This window comes from Rhamphochromis sp. 'chilingali' (assembly GCF_963969265.1).
Source record: "Rhamphochromis sp. 'chilingali' genome assembly, chromosome: 4".
Classification (NCBI taxonomy): Eukaryota; Metazoa; Chordata; class Actinopteri; order Cichliformes; family Cichlidae; genus Rhamphochromis; species Rhamphochromis sp. 'chilingali'.
In genome coordinates this window covers 15,723,034-15,743,057 of record NC_137948.1, presented here as the reverse complement: position 1 = coordinate 15,743,057, position 20,024 = coordinate 15,723,034, and the positions used below count along the sequence as shown (strand labels likewise).

Here is a 20,024-nt window from a genome sequence, read left to right as displayed (position 1 = left end):
TCCTAATAGCAATTAATATAATACATGCATAGAGTATGCATATGACATTACAACTACTGGATTTGTACATCCAGTATATCTTCATATCTTGTTCAAAAGTGGAGTGGGAGATTGACAGACAGATTGATAAAGCATCTGCGGTAATCATCGATCCTACCCTCAGCTGTGGCTATAATCTGTGGGCAGTAAGTGAAGCAATAAGAACACAGTGGGTACAAACACTCTTCCTCTGAAGGGTTTCTGGGCCCACCCACGGTGAGAGGGTGAGGAGCTCTGTCATTAAGGAGGGGTCAAACCAGACCTGCTGCTCCTCTTTGTCAACAGGAAATAACTGAGGTGGTTTGGCCATCGGATTAGGATGCCTCCTCTCGCCTTATGGTTGAGGTCTTTTGGGCATGTTAAAACAGATGTATATTTAATTAAAAGTGTTTGTCTTGCGGGCATAAAATATGGAGTGTATGAGCATTATAAAAGCATTTAGTTATGATATCTGAATGGTAGAGAATAAATCTTAGCAAGGTCTCTCCAGCCACAATGATAGATAGTGTCTGGTCAGTACTATTATTGTTTTGTGAGGTGTTTTAATTTATTGTATTTTTTAAAATAAGTATTCAGAATACACCAAAACAGTAACTGTTTTCTTTTTTTTTAACCACTGAGTAAAAGAAAGTATAAAAACTCCAACAGGGCAACATTTGGAGTGTGATTGCTGCAATCAAGCTAACAAAATTAACCTGGAACACATACTCAGTTTGATGCGAGTAGGTGTTTGCTGTGTTTTCTTCTAATTTAACTCAATTTAGAGCTCACCGCTACTGCTAAAAAAGGTCACTAAAAATATTTTTAAAATGCACATTTGTTTTCATCTAATATGATATTAAATCAAATCAAAATGGCATTTAATTGTCAATAGTCTCATTTAACAGGAGTTATTTGAATGGAGTATTTGCATAGTGGTAGACCTATTTTCAGCAACCATCACTCCGGTTTTCTGTTGGAACGTTGTGTTACTTATGAAAGTTTATCATTTGATATCCTTTGAAATGCTAATTGATCATTAGGGGAAAAAACAAAATTATGTTTTAACAGCTGAAAAACTTTGTGGTAATTAAAGCGCTGAAATTGGTGAGCTGATGAAGCATCAGCCTCTGTATGTTCAATTATAGTATTTTTAAAATGGCCAAAAACACTTTCTTTTCTTGTTCTGGATATTTATTCATTTAGGAAATAAAATTGAAAACATATAATGGTGTGCTGCTTCCTACTAAGAGAACGACACAAACTGCCTGTGGCTGCCTGATAGTCAGAAAGGTTGATTAAAAGGTGTGCAACAAGACAACTACATGAAAATGTTCTGTTAAGGAAACAGGCCACCTAACAGGTCCTCAACATGAAGTGACACAAAACTTAAACTTAGATACATAGAAAGTGTTATGGACAGAAGAAAGTCTGTGTTTGCTCTATGTCTGTTGTTTAACACATGAGGGATGTGGAACACATGAAAAGATGCTGGCGCTCCACAAACCTGCCAAGGAGGAAATGCAAGGACTTGGGTGTATTTGGGTAAAGTAGGAGATATAATCATGTGAAAACTATTTTCATGTGACTGTGAAGTCTTATATCTTACTGACTGTTCTTTTAGCCACTCATTTAAAAAAAAAAATCCATTACAGTGTCTCCTGGTTTCCAAAGCCCAGTGAGCAGTTTTGTACATACAATATATTTCAACTGTGTTTGATATCAATAATAGAAATTTACTTTCAATGCAACAATTTTCACAAAGTAGTTTGAGGTATTGGGTCACTGTGTGACTCATACCTAAAGCCTTGCAGCATATTTACACCAGTATATTTTAGGTATGCCAAAGTCAGGCAAGGATAGCAGCCAATTTCTATTGGTCATGCTGTAGAGCAAACCCACAAAATAGACAAGGAAAAAAAATCAAGGTTAGAGATTGACTCAAGTTTTTCTACAAGCAGTGCAACTTTCTTCAATTCTCTCATTACAAAGTTTAACTCAGCACTGGTGCTCTGTGAGTAATATAAAATCTAATCCAGAACACATTGTTATCACAAAAAACATTGATTTTTTTTTATCATTATTCTTTTTTGGAAATTTGTTTCAGATTTAGAAGGAGACCCTTGGAGTGGAGGAGTTTTGATAGCTGGAATGAAAGTTTTGATTCAGCATGCAGAATAAGAAACAAAGGAAAGTGGTGGGCAGATAGAAATGGGCACACATACACAACCATGTATTCGTAATCGTAACTTCTGTGATGGGGAGTAATATGTATGTGTGTGTGTGTGCACATATTAGTTAATGTGAGGTCATTCCTGCTAAAAAGCAGTTTGATCCTGAGAAAAGTGCACAGATCTGTGCACCTGCAGAAATTATGGCTGTACACACGCACACCAGAGTGACTATCACAACACTGATGACTTAACGTTCCTCTTTAGTTCAGTAATTTTCATTCACTCAATCGTTTCCCCTCTCGTATACTTCCTGTGTTTCTTTTCCGCCCTGTTCTTAATAACTCTGTCTCACTTTTCTTTCTACGTTCCTGTTTTCCTCCCTGCACGTTCTCTTCCGGCTGCTCTACACAGAATGAGTGAGTGTGTGTCAGCAAGGAAATTGGGAATGAGTGACGTGGTAAAGTGTGATTTTTTTCCAGCAGGGAGAGGAACAAATGGGAGGAAAGCACTTTATAAAAACATATCCCAAATCCAGGCCAGACAGGCACACACACACACACCCATGCACACACTCACACACATATACACTGGGCGGCAGTCCCATCACAATGTGAGCTTCATTGGTGCTGACACACTCCAATGTAGCAGTGAATGGGACTTGATGTCTGAGGCCCCAGCCTATGATTCGCCCACAGGGCAGCCACTCATTAAAGTACAAAAAGGAGCAAAGGGAGGGAAAGGGACAGAGGAAATGGGAGGCGAAGATGAGGGAGGGGGAAAGGATGCAGATTTGATTCACTCGGTTTTACTGTGCAGTGGATAAGCCGCTAGATTGGTAAGTTTGCCCTTAGGCATAAACACTAGGAAGATCACTACTCTGGCATTGCTTCACCAATTTCTCCTCCCTTAAGCAACATCTAGGCTCCATCAGTAGCTACACTTCTTCACTGCTGGGGCCTTCTTTCTACAACAGCTATTGGAAGTAATCAACAACGAAACACCTATTTAATTAATTTCCTGGATTCACTTGCTTTAAAGTTTGTTTGTTTTTTTGTAGTCAGTGAACAGAGACAGGTAGCTTCAAAAGTAGCTTCAAAATATTTGATTTGTCTCTTTAGTTACTTTAGCCTTTAGCCTACCTACATGAACATTACATGAGAGGGCATAATGTTTTACTTGACCCAGGTTTCTGGGTCATTTTTGGGATCATTTCTGGCTCATTTTGACATTCTTTGGTCCTAATTTGTATTTACTGAGGTGTTAAAAGGTATTGATGTTAAAATGGTGCAAAAGCCCTGATGACTGAGAAAGTTTCAGAAACATTAGATCCTTCCCCTTGGGTGAGAGAATCCAATGTGCTGTTAAGGTGCTCTTAAATTGTAAAAGCCCAATACTCTTATATAAATTCTATTCAGTTCAATTCAATTGTATTTATACAGCACCAAATCACAACAGCAGTGGCCTCAATGAGCTTTATATTGTAAGGCAGACCGTACAATAATACATACAGAGAAACCCAACAATCATAGGACCCCCTATGAGCAAGCACTTTGGCGACAGTGGGAATGAAAAACTCCCTTTTAACAGGAAGAAACCTCTGGCAGAACCAGGCTCAGGGAGGGGTGGCCATCTGCTGCGACTGGTTGGGGAGAGAGAAGGAAGACAGGATAAAAAACATGCCGTGGAAGAGAGACAGAGATTAATTACGAGTATGATTTTATGCAGAGAGGTCTATTAACACATGGTGACTGAAGAAGAAATACTCAATGCATCATGGGAATTCCCTGGCCGTCTACACCTATTGCAGCATAACTAAGGGAGGATTCAGGGTCACCTGATCCAGTCCTAACTATATGCTTTATTAAAAAGGAAAGTTTTAAGCCTAATCTTAAAAGTAGAGATAGTGTCTGTCTCCTGAATCAAAACTGGAAGCTGGTTCCACAGAAGAGGGGCCTGAAAACTGAAGGCTCTCCCTCCCATTCTACTTTTAAATACTTTAGGAACAACAAGTAAGCCTGCAGTGCGAGAGCAAAGTGCTCTAATAGGGTGATATGGTACTACAAGGCCATTAAGATAAGATTGGGCCTGATTATTTAAGACGTGTGTGAGGAGCAGGATTTGTTTTCTATAAGATGCTTATAGATGATCTCAATTAAGAGTATCAGTCTGCCAATATTACTCAATGTTATTGAGCTATCAGGGATACGACAGTGTCTGTAATGTCCAGGTCCTCTGACTTGTTCTCAGTCGTCCAGGTTGTGGTAATCTAAGGAGCTTGTAAAAAAAAAGTGATTGCACTTCTTTACAGAAGGGTAGGATATCATATAGAATAACAAATACAACAACATTTTCATCATTGGTCATCCCTTGTAGCAGGTATATAAGAGAAAGCATGAAATCCCAATGCACTCCAGACCCACACCCTCAGACAAAAACTGGTTCATCCCGAAGACAAAACTCCCAAACACATTTTAAACAACGTAGTGTATGTTGTACAGTGCAGCGAGGAATGCTCAGACCTCTACATTGGAGAAACCAAACAGCCACTCCATAAACGCATGGCACAACATCTGCATCTAAAAGATAAAGGCCAATCTTTCGAGGATGCCAGTGTTCACATTTTGGACAGATGGTTTGAAAGAGGAGTGAAAGAGGCCACCTATTCCCTCTGTGAATGACCATCTTTGAACAGGGGGGTGGCTTACAACACCAACTGTCTTCCACCTACAATGCAGTTTTGAGATCCTCAGGATTCCCATATGCTTGTTTGCCATTCACCTAGGGACCATTTTTGATCCGAGGACACCACAAGGGGTTACTGCCCACTCACAACTTGTGTCAGGTGATCTCAGCAGGTCACATGGTAGGGCAAGTCAAGGTCTCACTGCTTGCTTGCTGCTTGCTTCGGCAAGCGCGTACGCTAAATTGGATACGATACAGAGAAGATTAGCATGGCCCCTGCGCAAGGATGACACGCAAATTCGTGAAGCGTTTCAAGGTCTCACAATGGGTTTTCACACCTTGGCTCTTTTGATGAGGCACATGATCAATAGTGGGTCAATGACCCTTTTAAAGGAACAACTCCCATTTGGGTTTAAATACCTGATTTCGTTTTAGTACTGATGAAGCTTTTCAGATGAGAGGTGAAACGCTTTCAAGAAACCTAAAGAAGTCCAGTCGCTTTTCTTTCCAGGCTCCTCAAAATCTGCCATATTTATTCATGTCTGATGACTGCAAAAATCATAGCATACAATTCATATTCTTTTTCTTCAAACTCATCAATCGTTTGGTGGCACAAGCACTTTATTTGTGCCTTTATACATGTGTATAGGCATATATGCCAGTCTGTATTTGTGAAAATTGGTCTATTAACACCATGAAACTGGGTGGCATAAGACAACATGAGCATAAACAAAAAAAAACACCAGCCAAACCCACAAGCTAACACCTTGTCATGTGGATCTTTTGTTCAGATAGCTTTCATTGATGGGATGCTGCCAGAGCTGTCCTCTTCCCTTAAGAGGATGAAGTCATTAAGCAGAATGGGAGGGAGAGAGAAATAAGTACATGAAAACAGATTTTTATTTGTATCCTTAGAAAGCCTCCCTCTAGTTAACATTGATTTTCTCTTGCTGCCAGTTCATTTTCAGAGTGTTCTACTTCTACTTGGCTCCATCTGTGAATTTCTTCTCGTTTCTTCTCCCCCTATACTTTCTTCCCGTTTTGTTTTCCCTTTGCGCTTCCTCATTTCTGTCTTGTTCCGCTCATTTGTAAAAGAGCCAACTGTCTACATTCATCAAACGGGAGGAAACTTTATTGCAAGTAGCGTGCAACAGTCAACCATCAAATATGTATATCCTTGTACTTCTTTGATCATAATCATCGTTTAATGTTTCAGTCAAGCTGTTTTGTCTGCTTCCTCGTGAAGGCACAGGGGATGTCTTTATTTTATCCTCTTTTTCCTTAACATAAAGGTCCCTCTGGCACTCGTGGTCTGTTTGCTGTGGATGGTTGATCTCCTTTCCTTTCATGCCAGTGTTATTCCATTTTATCCTCAACTCTCCCAGTCTATGTATGTCTTCCTCATTGCTTTTGCCCTATCTGGATCACATTGTGCAAGCTGCTTCTATTGCTCTTTCATCCACATCTCTGCCTTAGTTTCTCCCGCTCTGGCTGTCTCCTTTCTCCTTCCCTGTGTGTTCATCTCTCGAGATTAGTTTACACTGTAGCATAAATTAGAGCTGAGATTAGAAGGTCATGTTCCATGAGGCAAAGTTGCACAGTTAAGCCCCCCAAAGAGAGCCTTACATAAGATGGGTTACCTATCTTACCAAGCACTGTGTTATCTTCTTCGGCTGGGAACTTTTGTGGAATCCTCTCTAAAATAATATTAATGTTTCAGTCGAATTTTATAACCTAAAATGATCCTGGTTCTCATTGTAAGACAATGTAAGATAATAAGTTGAACTGATGCAATTTACTAATGTGTATTTTCCTCACTTCAATGAAACAGAGGACTGAAATCATAATTAGTTCTGTTGTAAGCTCTTATTATAACTGCTACAGAGCACATTCATGCTAAGTGTGTTTGGAAAGGTTTGTTAATACAGTGGATATTGTTTTCTCTGTAGTTTGTTAGATGTGCGGAGTATAATTTGTGGCAATAAGAAATACATGCAATAATTGATCTTAATTAAGCTCTAGTTTAAAATCCTTTTATACAAAACTGACATGAAATGCGGCGCTTAAAAAAAATATATATATAAAATGCATAAGCATAGCTAAGTAATGTGAGAACTGGAGATGACTTTTTCTCTGAAACAACAGATAATAATGGCTCTGCTACTGAAAATAGTTACTAATAATTAACTGAAAGTGAACTGCTGTACGCCCACCTTTACTTGACATATTGTGCCTTATCAAATAAAAGTAAAATTTATATACAACAAGTAAAAGTCACTTACGTAACTTTCCAGTATCTTTATAATTTCACCAGATAACAGGACATTAACCCTTTTCTTTTTTTTTCCATTTGCCTACATAATCCGGTCGTTAAGTGATGACGTGACGAATCCTACTTCCGGGCCTAAAGTAGTCTGCGTTTAATATGGCTTTTGTGTTGTTAACATTTTTAATGTTTTGCACTTTCTTCTATTTAATCTCAAAAAGCTCCTAAAACAGTCAGTGATCACCGTTGACCTCCCTCGGCTTTTATTACCGCTAATCATTTATTTAAGCTCAGTTTTTAAAACCTTAGGATGTAGCTACAGCCCAGCCCATGCAGCAGTATATGAATGACTAACCTCGTATTGTGGATGGATTATCTCAGTTGTTCTCCTGGCTGAAGTTTGGTCCTTTTACAGCATCCTGCCATGCGATTACATTTGTTCCTGACCACCGAGAACACTCACGTAAACTTTTATCGAGTGGAAAAAAAGTTAGCTTGTTTATATTATGCTAACATAGCTGTGTCGCTAGCGGTCACGTAGCACATCATTATATACAAGCTAGCCAAACTTCAGTAACCCTACAAACGTTACTGCTGTTTAGTTTTCTGTCTTCATTTATGCTGGAAGTGATAGCAGAGCTGTACGTTTTAATTTGTTTCCAAAACCCGGCAGTCAGGACATGCTATATTGTATTTAGATAGAAGCTAGCGAGCTAAATTCCTGCTAACTTCTAACGCCGTTAAATGTCATAAATTCCGTTTTCATGGATGCCTGGATGTTAAATTCAATTGTTACACCTGGTAGAGCAGAACGCTGATCATTTTATTAAAGATGAAAGACTTTAGACAGTTTTTCAACTCTCAGTAATGCCATAGTGATCGTTTGATATATGGACCTGCAGCGGAGTTTCGGTCCAGACACGGCTAGTGACGTCAGACTTAACGACCGGATTATCCTAGCAACTGCCCATCCTCAAGATACTGACTTGTGGTTAAAATGTCCATGGGTGAAGTTCATTAGGTTTGTTGTTATTAACATTTTTGCAGTGGTTCCCCCATGTTTTATTTTGGCGAACTCTGTGTCATCACTTACACTAATGACATGATCCCTTATACGCAAGTATTCTTACACCGCTGTGTATGTTTTGCACATGCTTGAAATGAACCTCATTACTGAACCACTAATATGTAAAGCTGATCAACCGGTCACTGATCTGGGCAAAGAATGCTAAAAATAGGTCCTTGCCGGTTGATCGATAGATCTCCAGATACAGACGGATGAATAGATGGATGGAGTTGGGATGGTGGCTCATACTTAGCTCGGTACTGGAAGCAAAACTCACTTTTACTGTCTAATAATGGATGTTTCTTTAAAATGTTTTTAAAGAACAGAATTTTTTGACAAACAGAAATGATGTAAAATGAAAAATATTTTTCCAAACATGTACATACTCTTCAAGAGTTTTATTGAAAAAGAAAAAAGTAATTCCATAGCTGCACTTAATGTGAATTATTCAGACAAACGTACAAGTTAGTGTGCTGTATGCCAAAATTTTACCTCACCTAACCAAACCACTACACATCACTTTACTTTACAACATTTCTACATTCTGGTGACAGCTGTTGTCCCTGAAATATACATACCCCTAAAAATAATGGATTCTCTGTTGCAGTGAACATATTAAAGAGGGTGCAAACATACGCAGTGAAGCTTACAAGTGACACTTACAAAGATGTTAATGGAGCATGGAGACTCCCTGTCACTTTGATGGCTGTCCTGTTCTTTGTTTACACTTTGTAAAGCAACAAAAAAATTTCTTCACATATTCCCTCCGCCCCATCATTTATTATTTATTTAGTTGCTGTTGTTAGCATTAATTTAGTTCAGCAGACATGTGATGATGCTATATAGACACATATACACACATACATGATCAATAATTTGTATTATCTTCCCTGATGATGAGTTATTGTGCTTTATTCAAGCCTCTGGCTTTAATGAGGGTTAATACCATCTGCTGATTAGACAATACAGTCAGACAGGAAGGCACACGCATACACAGACACATGCTGCATGCTGCAAGTGAATCATTTAAATGGACATAATGGGCACAGCAGTGTGGGTGTGCAGGCTTGGCTTTGCACTGTATGACGTGCAACCATGCAGTCTAATGTTTTGGGAAGGAAAACTGAAACATATACACATAATACGCACACATTTCCCACACATCTTATTATGTGAATGGGAAGTGTCACACCCCAGAGAGGAAGTGGTATTAACAGTGAAGGTCTTTTCCTATTTCACGCTCCAACCATGTGTCTACTAATTTGCATCCCCTACTAACACTTCTACATCTATTGAGATGTGAAAAAAAAAAAAAAAAAAAGGGGGGGGGGGGAGTTGCAACGGAAAGTAAGAGAGAAAAGGGAGTTGGCACAAATCGGACGGAAAAAGGTAGAAACCACAAGTGGAGAAGTGGAATAACAAGAGAGGAGGGTCATTAGCCCATGAATGAATGAGTGAATGAATGAATGAATGAATGAATGAATGGAGAAAGAGTATGTAGTAGGGAATGCACTAAATGTCAATGCACAAGATGGGGGTGAATGGCAATGGTTGCTTGAAGATTTTGCTGCCAGGTGTGTAAGTAACACAAGTGCTGTACTTTGCCATCTGTCCATCGTGATCACCTGCGTTTCTTCACTCTAAGTCCAGGTGTTTTGTGTCTACAGGTTTCAACCAGCCAGCCTGGTGGAGAGGATCCAAGCTATCGCCCAGAATGTCTCTAACATGGCCATCAGGGTGGAGCAGATATTGCAAAACAGTATGGTGCAAGGCAGAGGTACAGTATCATTATCATCATGGTTTCACCTTCTTGTTTACAATATGTGTGAGTAAAATCCAGCTTATCATTGGTTTCCTTGTTCTGTAGATTGACTACAATTGCAGACAACATCATAAATTAATATACAGCACAGGGATATTACAAGAACAATAAATAAGTATACAAGACGCACCTCACTCTCATCCAGCCTGCTCCACTCTTATGATTTACATTAAGAAACTGATTGATTAACGTTGTTACCCCAAAGGGAAACGGGCTTGCATTATGCACAATAAACACACAATTGCGTACAATGTCATTATACACAATAAAAATGTACACATAAAAGAGGAGGGGACTGGCAGACACTTGGTACCAGTGATGGTATACGTGGTCTCACACAATGTGAAGAGTGCATCGCAAACATTGCACCACTGCATAAGATCAGCCACTGAAATGTAATCAGTAATTTACAACTTGAAGCACAGCTGAACACATGAACAGCTGTCAGCTTGTGATGACAAATATGCAGACCCACACATGCAAAGGAATGAGGAGAAACAGAAACACACACACATCTGTTATTCGGGTGTTTTTTTTAATTTTTTTATCACTGACACAAATCAGTTTTCATACTGTGTCAGTTAGCAGAGCTTCTGTCTGACACCTTCTGACACAAAAATATTAAAACATAGTAGAAAGTATTTGGACAATGGGTCGTTATACTAGATTAAAATAGACAGTCAAAAACACCACCATGAAAAAAATGAGATGTTTGATTTGAGTCAACATCCAGAATCTTCTGTAGTCAGTCATATCAGATTTTTTTGTTTTGTTTTTTTTTCCCCAGTAAATTAAAAATCGAGAGAAATAAACTCAGGCTATGGAATCATCACGGAAGCTCTGAAGTTGAGGCGAGGTCATCTCTGTAAATGTCAGCTCTTATCCAACTGTGTGGTTTTCTGTTGTCTTGTTCACAACAGACTTTTTTTTAATCAAAACCGCAGTAATACCAAATATCCGCCCACTTTCCTCTGTTACTTTTTTCTTGAGGCTAATTGCTCAACTCTTTACATGAGAATAAATGAGCATTACTTCTCCTTTTGTTTTCGCCTCTGCATCTGCAGGGACAATGGCACACGCCAAAATGAAAACAGTGCTGCTTTCTCTAATCACAGATGAATTGAAACACTGCTGGCAGACTTTATTATCATACAGCTCAGTGGCGGTTTATTTATCTCGTGGTCAGGCATGTGCGAGAAGAAACAACAGGAGAAATAGAGTTAGAAGACGTGATTAGAATTTCCTTCCCTTCAAACACTGGCAAGGCTTTTATGTTCCATCTAGAAGGGACAGAAGTCAAGTTTTTATCTTGTTAGTTGACCACATTTTCAGTTGTTGCCTTAGTGGTTGCTATTGTAATCACATTTGCAGCCAATCCGTGTATGTTTTCAGTTGATGGAGACAAGCCCCAGGGAAGACTTATGTAGAGAAATGTCTCTTTTTCATTAGGCAAATGGAAACAGACAGAATCTAAGAGAAGACAGATGTGATGGTCCGGAGAGAGAACTAGGGAGAGAAGGAGGGGATTTAAAAGAGAGGGGGAAAGAGCGAGAAAATCTAACTGCAATGGTTCTCGGACACAGTCTTCCCTTCTTCTCACATCGGCAGCAGAGAGGCAGTTAACTAAGTCATTGGAGCAATTAATGCAGTGTGTGCAGCCTAAGTGAGCAGACGTAGTTGCTAGCGTAACTGAAGGATGGTTGGCGGCAGCGGGAGACAGACTGCTTTGTCAGGCCCAGTGAATATTGTGCACTGCAGTAGATATGTTGCAAGGCTGCAAAGGGAAAACCACGGAGATTTATGAGCACTTCACAGCATGTATGACATAAACAGTAAATGATTGTGTTATGGAAGGAAGTGAATATTGCTATGAAATTTCCATAGGCAAGCGGAGTGAAGCTGTTACTGTGAGTAATGCTGTAACCTCTTGGTTCTCAGAGGGCAGCCTTTGGGTCAGACGAGTTCATGTCTAGTCATTTTGAGTAAATAAATCGATTAGCAGAAACGAGGCTGGAATTTTAAAGAGACTTTGACAAGCTCCATATGCTGATAAATGAGCTGATAGATAGTATTACATTGGCTGATTGCTGTTGGAAATGTTATATTCACTGGAGAATAAATATTCTCATTAGAGCCAACTGATTTAAGTGAACTAAGCCTTCAAGCCTGTAGACTAATGAAGCATCAGTGATTGTGGCTAATTTTACTCACAGCAGGCGTAAGTCAATTGATCATTTAACTGGATATTTACAAATGTAAATATCTTCTGTAAAATGTGAAGCTTATAAATCACAGATTGATGTTTTAATCTGGAAGCAAAAGTTCACTCACTGTGTCTTTTCAGTATTGAGAGATGGGTCGTCAAGTCAGTGTGAAGTGCCGAGAGACCCTCGCTTCCCAGAGTGTCCTGGAAAAGTAGATGTGAGTATTTAGCTGTTCTCTTCATTTCACTGTGTGAAACTGACTAGTTGATTTGGGCTTAATGAGGGTATAACTACCCAATTAAATAATAAACTTTAAGATACTATATCTAAAAGAAAAAATAACACGATTTCTATCAACACTAATTTGGTTTTGGCGGCATGGCTCTGTAATGTGACCTCTCCACCCTTCCTCACGCATACATGAAGCACACTTCCCAGCTGTTAGATTTCCATTTCTTCTTCTGGCTTTATGAAAAGCCAGAAGAAGATGGGTTTCAAAGCAGCTTGCACCTGTGATCAGCCTGCTTAAAACCAGCTTTATCAACACATCCTTTAGGAGTTTTACCATCAGCTGATCTTCTACACAGCAGACCAAGCTCCTCTGCTGGTCACACCTGAATCTGGAACTTCCTAATTTTATAAATGTGCAGTTATTAATAGAAAATGATTTAAAAACATTTTGTTACCATTATTTTGTCCTGTTGCAGAAAGACAGTTGTGAGTTATTAATTGTTGTTTCATATCTATATATCTATAGATATGTATATATATATATATATATATATATATATATATATATATATATATATATATATATATATATATATATATATTGGAGTCAGATGATTAAATCTTTGGTAAGTAATTTTTCTGTTTTTGTGTGTATACATATTTCTTCCTGTGTGTCCTCTAGTGGATGCGTGCACGGTGGACATCAGATCCTTGCTATGCCTTCTATGGTGTTGATGGTTCAGACTGCTCTTTCCTCATCTACCTGAGTGAGGTGGAGTGGTTCTGCCCCCCACTGGCCTGGAGGAACCACAGCAGCCCCCCTACCCAGCATACACAGCCAGCAAAGTCCCCCAAGAGACAAGTAAGGGAGCAGTAGTGCTATTAGAAACACAGGATGCCAACTGACACCTGATGAATGTACAATAAACCCACAAGTGATGATGCTTGGCTCACCAGCTCAGCAATGTGAAGATGATGTGTTAATAAAAATCACAAAGGGAATCTGTGCCACAGTTGCTTAAAAATGTGTAATTTCGTAAAATTCTGTGAAATAAGGGCCAAAAAATCCAGAAGAAAGAAGTAAAAATTAGAAATTGCCTGTACTGCCACTCTGTTCATATATATTGTATTGACTGTATTTTTTCCAGTACTTCAGTGGTTGAGAACATTTATAGTGAAACATCAAAGAAACTGATTTTTTTTTTTGTCTCATGACATGAATAAAACATGTTACAAATATGTAGATACTTACTTCTTGTAAGGCTTTTATTGTAACACTTTCCCACGCTGTTGGCACCTAAACAAACATCTGGTCAGCAGATGGAATACTTAAATGTTAATTACTTGCCTCGGTACAAAATGTTCTTGGATGAAACTTTAATTTGTCCCTCAGTCAGTTAGACTTAATAACAAGCATCTCCTGCAGGACAGACAGAGCAGCACTGACTCAAAGATAGCAGCAGGCTCTGCTGATTTCTTGTGTACTGGAAGCATGTAAAGTGCGAGGTGATGTTGCTGGTAAGTTATTTATTAAGATGTGCTTGTTTGGAGAAGTAGCTTTTGATTCCGTGCAAGCCTAAGATAGCAAATGACTTGTGATCCAGATTTCTGTTTGCTAAGGTTTTTACTTTAAGGGTTGGAAATATCTGCTTTCATTCACCTTTCTTGTGTCCTTGATTCAAGACCTTTTTTATTTTTAAACTTAAAAAAATCAAATTTTAAGTTTTGTAGGGGAAAGAAAGTTGAGTCAAGATGGTGGAAAACAGAGTGCCACAGAGGAAAAATGGCTTTAGACAAGCAATATTGTGTTAGTTAACTGCTGGAACTGACAAATAGGGCATGTTTGTACCATAATTATAGTGTTTTCAAAAAATTGTTTTTCTCTCTCTGCCATTTCGTCTGAAAGTGCAGCCTTTGTATTATGATTTCAGGCTGCCGTTAGTAACAACAGAAATGTAAAAAACTAGCCTGAGGTCGGTGAGCTGTTAATAAATGTCCAGAGTAGCAGTCAAAAGAATTTAACAGTCCTTTTCTTCAGAAGAAACCTTACAGTTGAGTAAGGTGTCTGACCCTGCTCACGCCCTATTTAAAGCAGACCTCATCCACGGCTGCTAATACTGATTGATTTTTAATGTTAAAAAATTAATACATTTTCTGACAGCAAACCTGACGGTGCCTTCAGGTGCAAATCTGCGCAGTGGTAATACAGGACTATGGATTTTGAAATTCAAAATAGGGAACAAGGACAGAACTGTGCACTGAATCTGAATATAGTGGCACCTTTCTCAGTCACATTCTCTCACTCAGACCGCATCACGAGTCTTTGAAATAGTTAAAAATGTGATGCCTGCACAATGTTTGCAGTTTCACTTTTCCTTTCTTTTAATAACTGTCTTAAGAACGACATCTTTAGAAACTAACCGGAATGCTAATACAAATGAAGACCAATCGACTCCCTGACAAAAATAACTGAACTATTTTTGTGTTTTATAAAAACATTGCTGAACCAAAGCTTTTAGAGTAGAAAACTCAAAGCATTAGTTAGAAAGACTGCATTTGCTCATAGCTGCTCCTTGTATATTTCATTGACAGAAGTACTTTAATATTACGTGTGGTACTTAGTACTAGTAACAGTAGTACTGGTACGTAATAGTACGTTATGAGTGTTAAAGCTGACTGAATTTTAGTCCCTCTGTGCTGCAGATGGGAGGAAAAACATGGCAAAATTATTTATTGTTTGGCTACCAGCCTGCATTTGCAGTTATTGCTGAATTACCGTGACATACCTTCATAGCTATGGTGTTTACTGGCAGTATAACCAAAGCTTTGAACACCCATGCTGCTGTAGAATACAAAACAGGCACCACAGAGCTCAAAATGTGAGCCCTGTGCTGCCCAAATCTTACACTTTACCTGATTTTGTTACCAGCTTACCTTTTATATTCTCACATTCCCAGGCTGCCTTCCGTACAGACCTCTCTGTGTTGCTGGACCAGGTTGGGACAGGTAAGGAGTCCCTCAGCTTTATGAAGCGGCGAATCCGGCGACTTGCACAACAGTGGGCAACAGCTGCCAATCGTCTGGATGCCAAATTGGAGCAACAGTGGAGAGACCAGAAGAAGGTAAGTCTTTTTGCTTTGATTATAACAGCATTTTCTTTTAACCGCAGTATCATTTAGGTTGCATTTGAAGCTGTACAGTAGCCATTCATGACAGAGGCTGTGTGTGAGTGAAAGGCAGCCATTTATCCTTGCATACGATAAATGAGGGCGAAGAAGCCAAAGCAAGTAAGGTGATGAAATGATGATGATGAATGATTGGGATTATAGTGATATGTATGCAGTAGTGCTAGAGGACAAAGAGTAAGATGAGAAAGAAAAAGAAGGAGAGGGAGAATGGATTAGCAAAGGACTGTTAAAAATAGGGAAGGTAGTGAGACACGCCTGAGATGAGCGAGACATTAGGCCTGGAAGACTACGCTGCTTGTGGATTAAGGGTACTTCATTAAACTGAAGGTGTAATCTAAAAGCTTACTTTTGCAGCTTAATTTTTTTGGTGCACGTTACTCTTAAAACCACAACTTTTGGTTATTTATACTCTCCTTGATTTCTCCCTTCTCTGAGCACACTCACACTCTTTTACTTAAGGTAGTAATGATGAATGAATGCATTAATGTGAGAAGGCAGACTGAGCAAGCATTCTGCGTCCTCTTTCCAAAATATTTCTCTCTGCCCACATCTCTCTCTAAAATAAGTTAACATGGGTGGAAATAGTCCTCTGTCACTGTGATTGATGCTCTTCTTTCTTGTTCTGCACTGAGGGGATTTGTTATCCTCTATCGTGCCTTCGTGGCTGCTTCAACTGTGTATGCCTTACAAAATGCTGCCGCTGCTATCTCAACAGCAGATGTCCTGGCGTTTGTAAGAGTTAGCCTTGCCTGTCTAAAGCTGTTTATCACAATAATTAGAAACGGAAGTTTTAAAAAAAAACATGTGCATCTGTGTATTCCCTGTCAGTCTGTGTGGGTCTGTGTTTATGCTTGACTACTAATTGGATATCATGACAATAAAAAACAAAATGCCAAAGGCAGCATCTCTTACATTTTATTTAGCATTTAAAGCTCAGTCTTAACCAGAGACGCACACTTTTTTTTTTTTTGACTGTTAACGCTCAAGATTGGTTTCCATTGAAATTTCAAATTAAGGTCACTCAGTAGTCTGTTGAGGGAATCCCTGCCTGATTTTAAATGACTCTGACCCTGAAAAAGAAGCACTAACATTTGTCTTTGACATGATCCCTGTTCCCATTAGCAGGACCGTGCCTGATTATACCATCTAGAGATGCACTGATTGCAATTTTCTTGTCCGATTCTGATTTTTCCTTAAGCGTGACCTGCAGATACAGATTTTTACAAATTCAGATTTTCTTTCTAAGCATGTACAAACAAAAATCAAGTTTTATTCAGGGAAAATGTTTATTTTCATAATAAAATAAATGATTAATCTTTAAAAATTTCCCCAAACTGCAGTAAGTTGACATAGTTTCCTTTACCAAACAAAATTAGGTGAAACTCATTCCCATTACCTTGGCTCTTGCCAGGGCTGCCTGCTTGTGGATGAGTCAGAGCTGTGAATTGCTTTAGCTTTAGCCACAGGCACTTTTCCTTCGCTAGCTTCTGTGAAATGATTATGTTCAGCTGGGTGAAAGTGATTTATTGCTAGTTTTTGTGGTGCCTCCCCCCCCCCCCCCCCCCCCCCCCACTTTTCTTTGCTGAACTATGGATCTTTACTCATGATGAGTGTGTTTGACTTTTAATTGCACACCTGTTTATGTGTTGAGCACCGTCTGGTCAGTTCATCTCTAGTCTTTGCATTTCCAATGAGGCTTTGTTGATTCAGTTCTGTTTCTTTGTTGGGCTCGGGCTTTGATTGTAACCAGAGTAGATGTTTCCCTAGAAGAAGAATAAATTAGTAGAACACAGAAGCAGGTATCGTAGGCGACAAGATCAAGAAGAAGAGGAAATGAAAGACAAAGCAATGCAGCAGGAAGTGTGTGGGCATGTGTGCATTTGTGTGTGTACATATCACAGCAGCTCTGGACATTTGAGTAATGTAATTATGAAGGGTTTACCTGAAAGTCACAGGAGAATAGATTTTCTACAGTCTAGTGTATTTGCAAGTGAGTGATATTTTGTATCAGAGTGAACAATGACGTAAAAGCCTGCCTTAAGTATTCTAGGAAATCTCTTTGTGAGTCCCAATTTCCTTAGTGAGTCTGAGGTTCAGAAAGAATACAGTCGACCTCTTGGTTCACTTCCCTTTCAAAGCAATGATACATTTAAAAGAATTTTTTTCACCTCGTTATGAAACTCAATATAAGGTCAGGGCCGTTTTTTTTTTTTGGTTTTTTTTTGCCATTAGAATCAATCTGAACAAAAGCTGTTTTCATTTTGTTAGACATCAAAGGAAATATATTTAGCTAAGTTCAGGAATCATTGAAGGGTTTTTGAAAGATGAGGGTACAGATTCAAAGACGCTGACCTTATCCCGTTAACCTACAAAGCAACAGATTCGCTGGCTGTCTGCTAGTAGTTTTAGTATCTCCCCGTGTCACTTTATGTGCATCTGTGCTTCCTTGAGCATGCACATTTAGTGTGTTTGTCAGCAAATGTCAAGCTGCTAATTCCCCTTCTCTCTATCTCTGCCCTCTTGAGATTTAATAGATCTCTGACTGATGAAGTGCAGACAGTGTGGAAGGATAAGTGAGGAGTGAGGAACTGGGGTAGGGGTAAAAGAAAAAGCTGTTAGAGGAAAGAGGAAGAGGAGGAAGCAAGTTGAAAGAATATGAAAACAAGCAGGAAAGACATGAGTATAAGTAAAGAGGGGAAAGTTGTTTGTAGGGCCATGAAAGGAGGATGAGGAAGAAGGTGAAATTAAGGGTAGAGTAGTGATCTTTGTCGGTGCCAGCTTGTGTTGCCTCCCATGGCTGGACAGCTGCAACCTTCTTCGGGGGCACGATGAATGAGAGAACCAGGTCACTCACACACACACACACACACACACACTCAGACATGTCCATACAAAGTCCTGTTCTAACAGATGCTAAGCCAAGAATTTGCATACTTCTGTCGTTACCCTGTTAGTGATGTCTCGAGCAGAGGATACCACTGGAGTGGTAACACATACTTAACAGCCACTTCTGCGCTCCCGCTCTCAAGTGTATGCACCAAGGTCTTTCCAAGGATTTCACTTTGACTCAGTCTCATATTGCATAAACATTTCAAAGACTAGACTTTCCTTACTACAACTCATCTAACGGCATTTAGAACAGAAAGATACTGTGAAAATACTGCGATTCAAATTGGTGGTGCATGAACATACAAGCAAACAGATGGGACAGATGTAAAGGTGAGCAAGGTATTGTACCTCTGTTTGTGTCTCCGTGGGTTTCATGAGGCTTTATTCAGTCCCTATGGGATGTTAACAGGAAAAATTAGCTTCAGAGCTTTTTGAGAGTCCCCAAGCTCACTGCGAGTGAGCATTTATGCTGAACACACACAAGGGATTTTAACTGGAGTTCATTGATGTATGTCAGCGTGAAACAAATACACAAAAAAATCAGCACTTTCAGACACGCACACACATAACCACACACACACCATCTGGGAGTACCATAAGTCCACTGTATAAAGTATTCAACTCTCTTGTGTGTTATCCAGATTCCCGAGGGAGGCAATTGGCTGTGACACACATAGTTTATGAGGCTTCACAGTTATTCCTTCTGTTGTTTACTTTCCATTGTGTAACTTTCTACCTGTTCATATTCATTTTGAAGCGAGCAAGTATGTAAAATTGTTATGGTGGCAGGAGTGTGTGTTGGTTTGCCTCTCCTCTCTCAAGATTTTGATTCTCTTTTGGTAACACAAACTTTACCTCTCTACATTTTTATAAATTCAGCTGTCATAAGTTCCCATACCCAGTCTCCCTGGTTCCTGCGTCTATGTTTCATGTCTATGTGGTTATGTTAAGTTCATGTCATGTTTTATCTCCATGTCTATGTCTCTGTGTTTCCTGTTTTATTTTGTAAGAGTCTGGTGTTCTTTGTTCATTGTAGTTAGTGTTACTCTCCCCTGTATTGTCATTATGTTTCATTCGAGTCAGCTGTGTTCTCATATGTCTCCACTTCCCCTGATCACCTCATGTGTGTATTTAAGTCCTCTGTTTTCTGAATGTCGTTGTCAGGTCGTCTGTTATCTCCACCATTGTCACTGTTATAGTCATAGCACTTCATAGTATTTGTTTCTTAGTGTTTTTTTAGTTTGCTTAGGGTTCCATGTTTAACTCCTGCTATCATCCAAATAAAGGATCACTTTCTGTTTAAACCTGCAACTCCTCGTCCACATCTGCTTTTAGGTCCTGTTTCAAAAAACACACCGGCGCACCCCGCCGTGACAATTAATTTTATGTATTGTATTTTTAAGCTGCATTGTCATATTATCTTACTCAGGACTCATAACTTAAAGGGAAAGGAAAGGGAAATCTGTTTTTGTTTCCTGTGTCTG

General features: G+C 39.3%; 1 protein-coding gene across 1 annotated transcript in view; it reads left to right on the top strand.

Moving 5' to 3' along the window:
• Nucleotides 1-20,024, top strand: part of LOC308396077 (alpha-1,6-mannosylglycoprotein 6-beta-N-acetylglucosaminyltransferase B-like) — a 126,925-nt gene that overhangs the window by 43,459 nt on the left and 63,442 nt on the right. The window contains exons 4-7 of the mRNA XM_080881138.1: nt 9,874-9,983; nt 12,373-12,449; nt 13,146-13,325; nt 15,421-15,585. Of these exons, the coding sequence (XP_080737264.1) occupies nt 9,874-9,983; nt 12,373-12,449; nt 13,146-13,325; nt 15,421-15,585 (532 nt within the window). The remainder of the gene's footprint in view (nt 1-9,873; nt 9,984-12,372; nt 12,450-13,145; nt 13,326-15,420; nt 15,586-20,024) is intronic.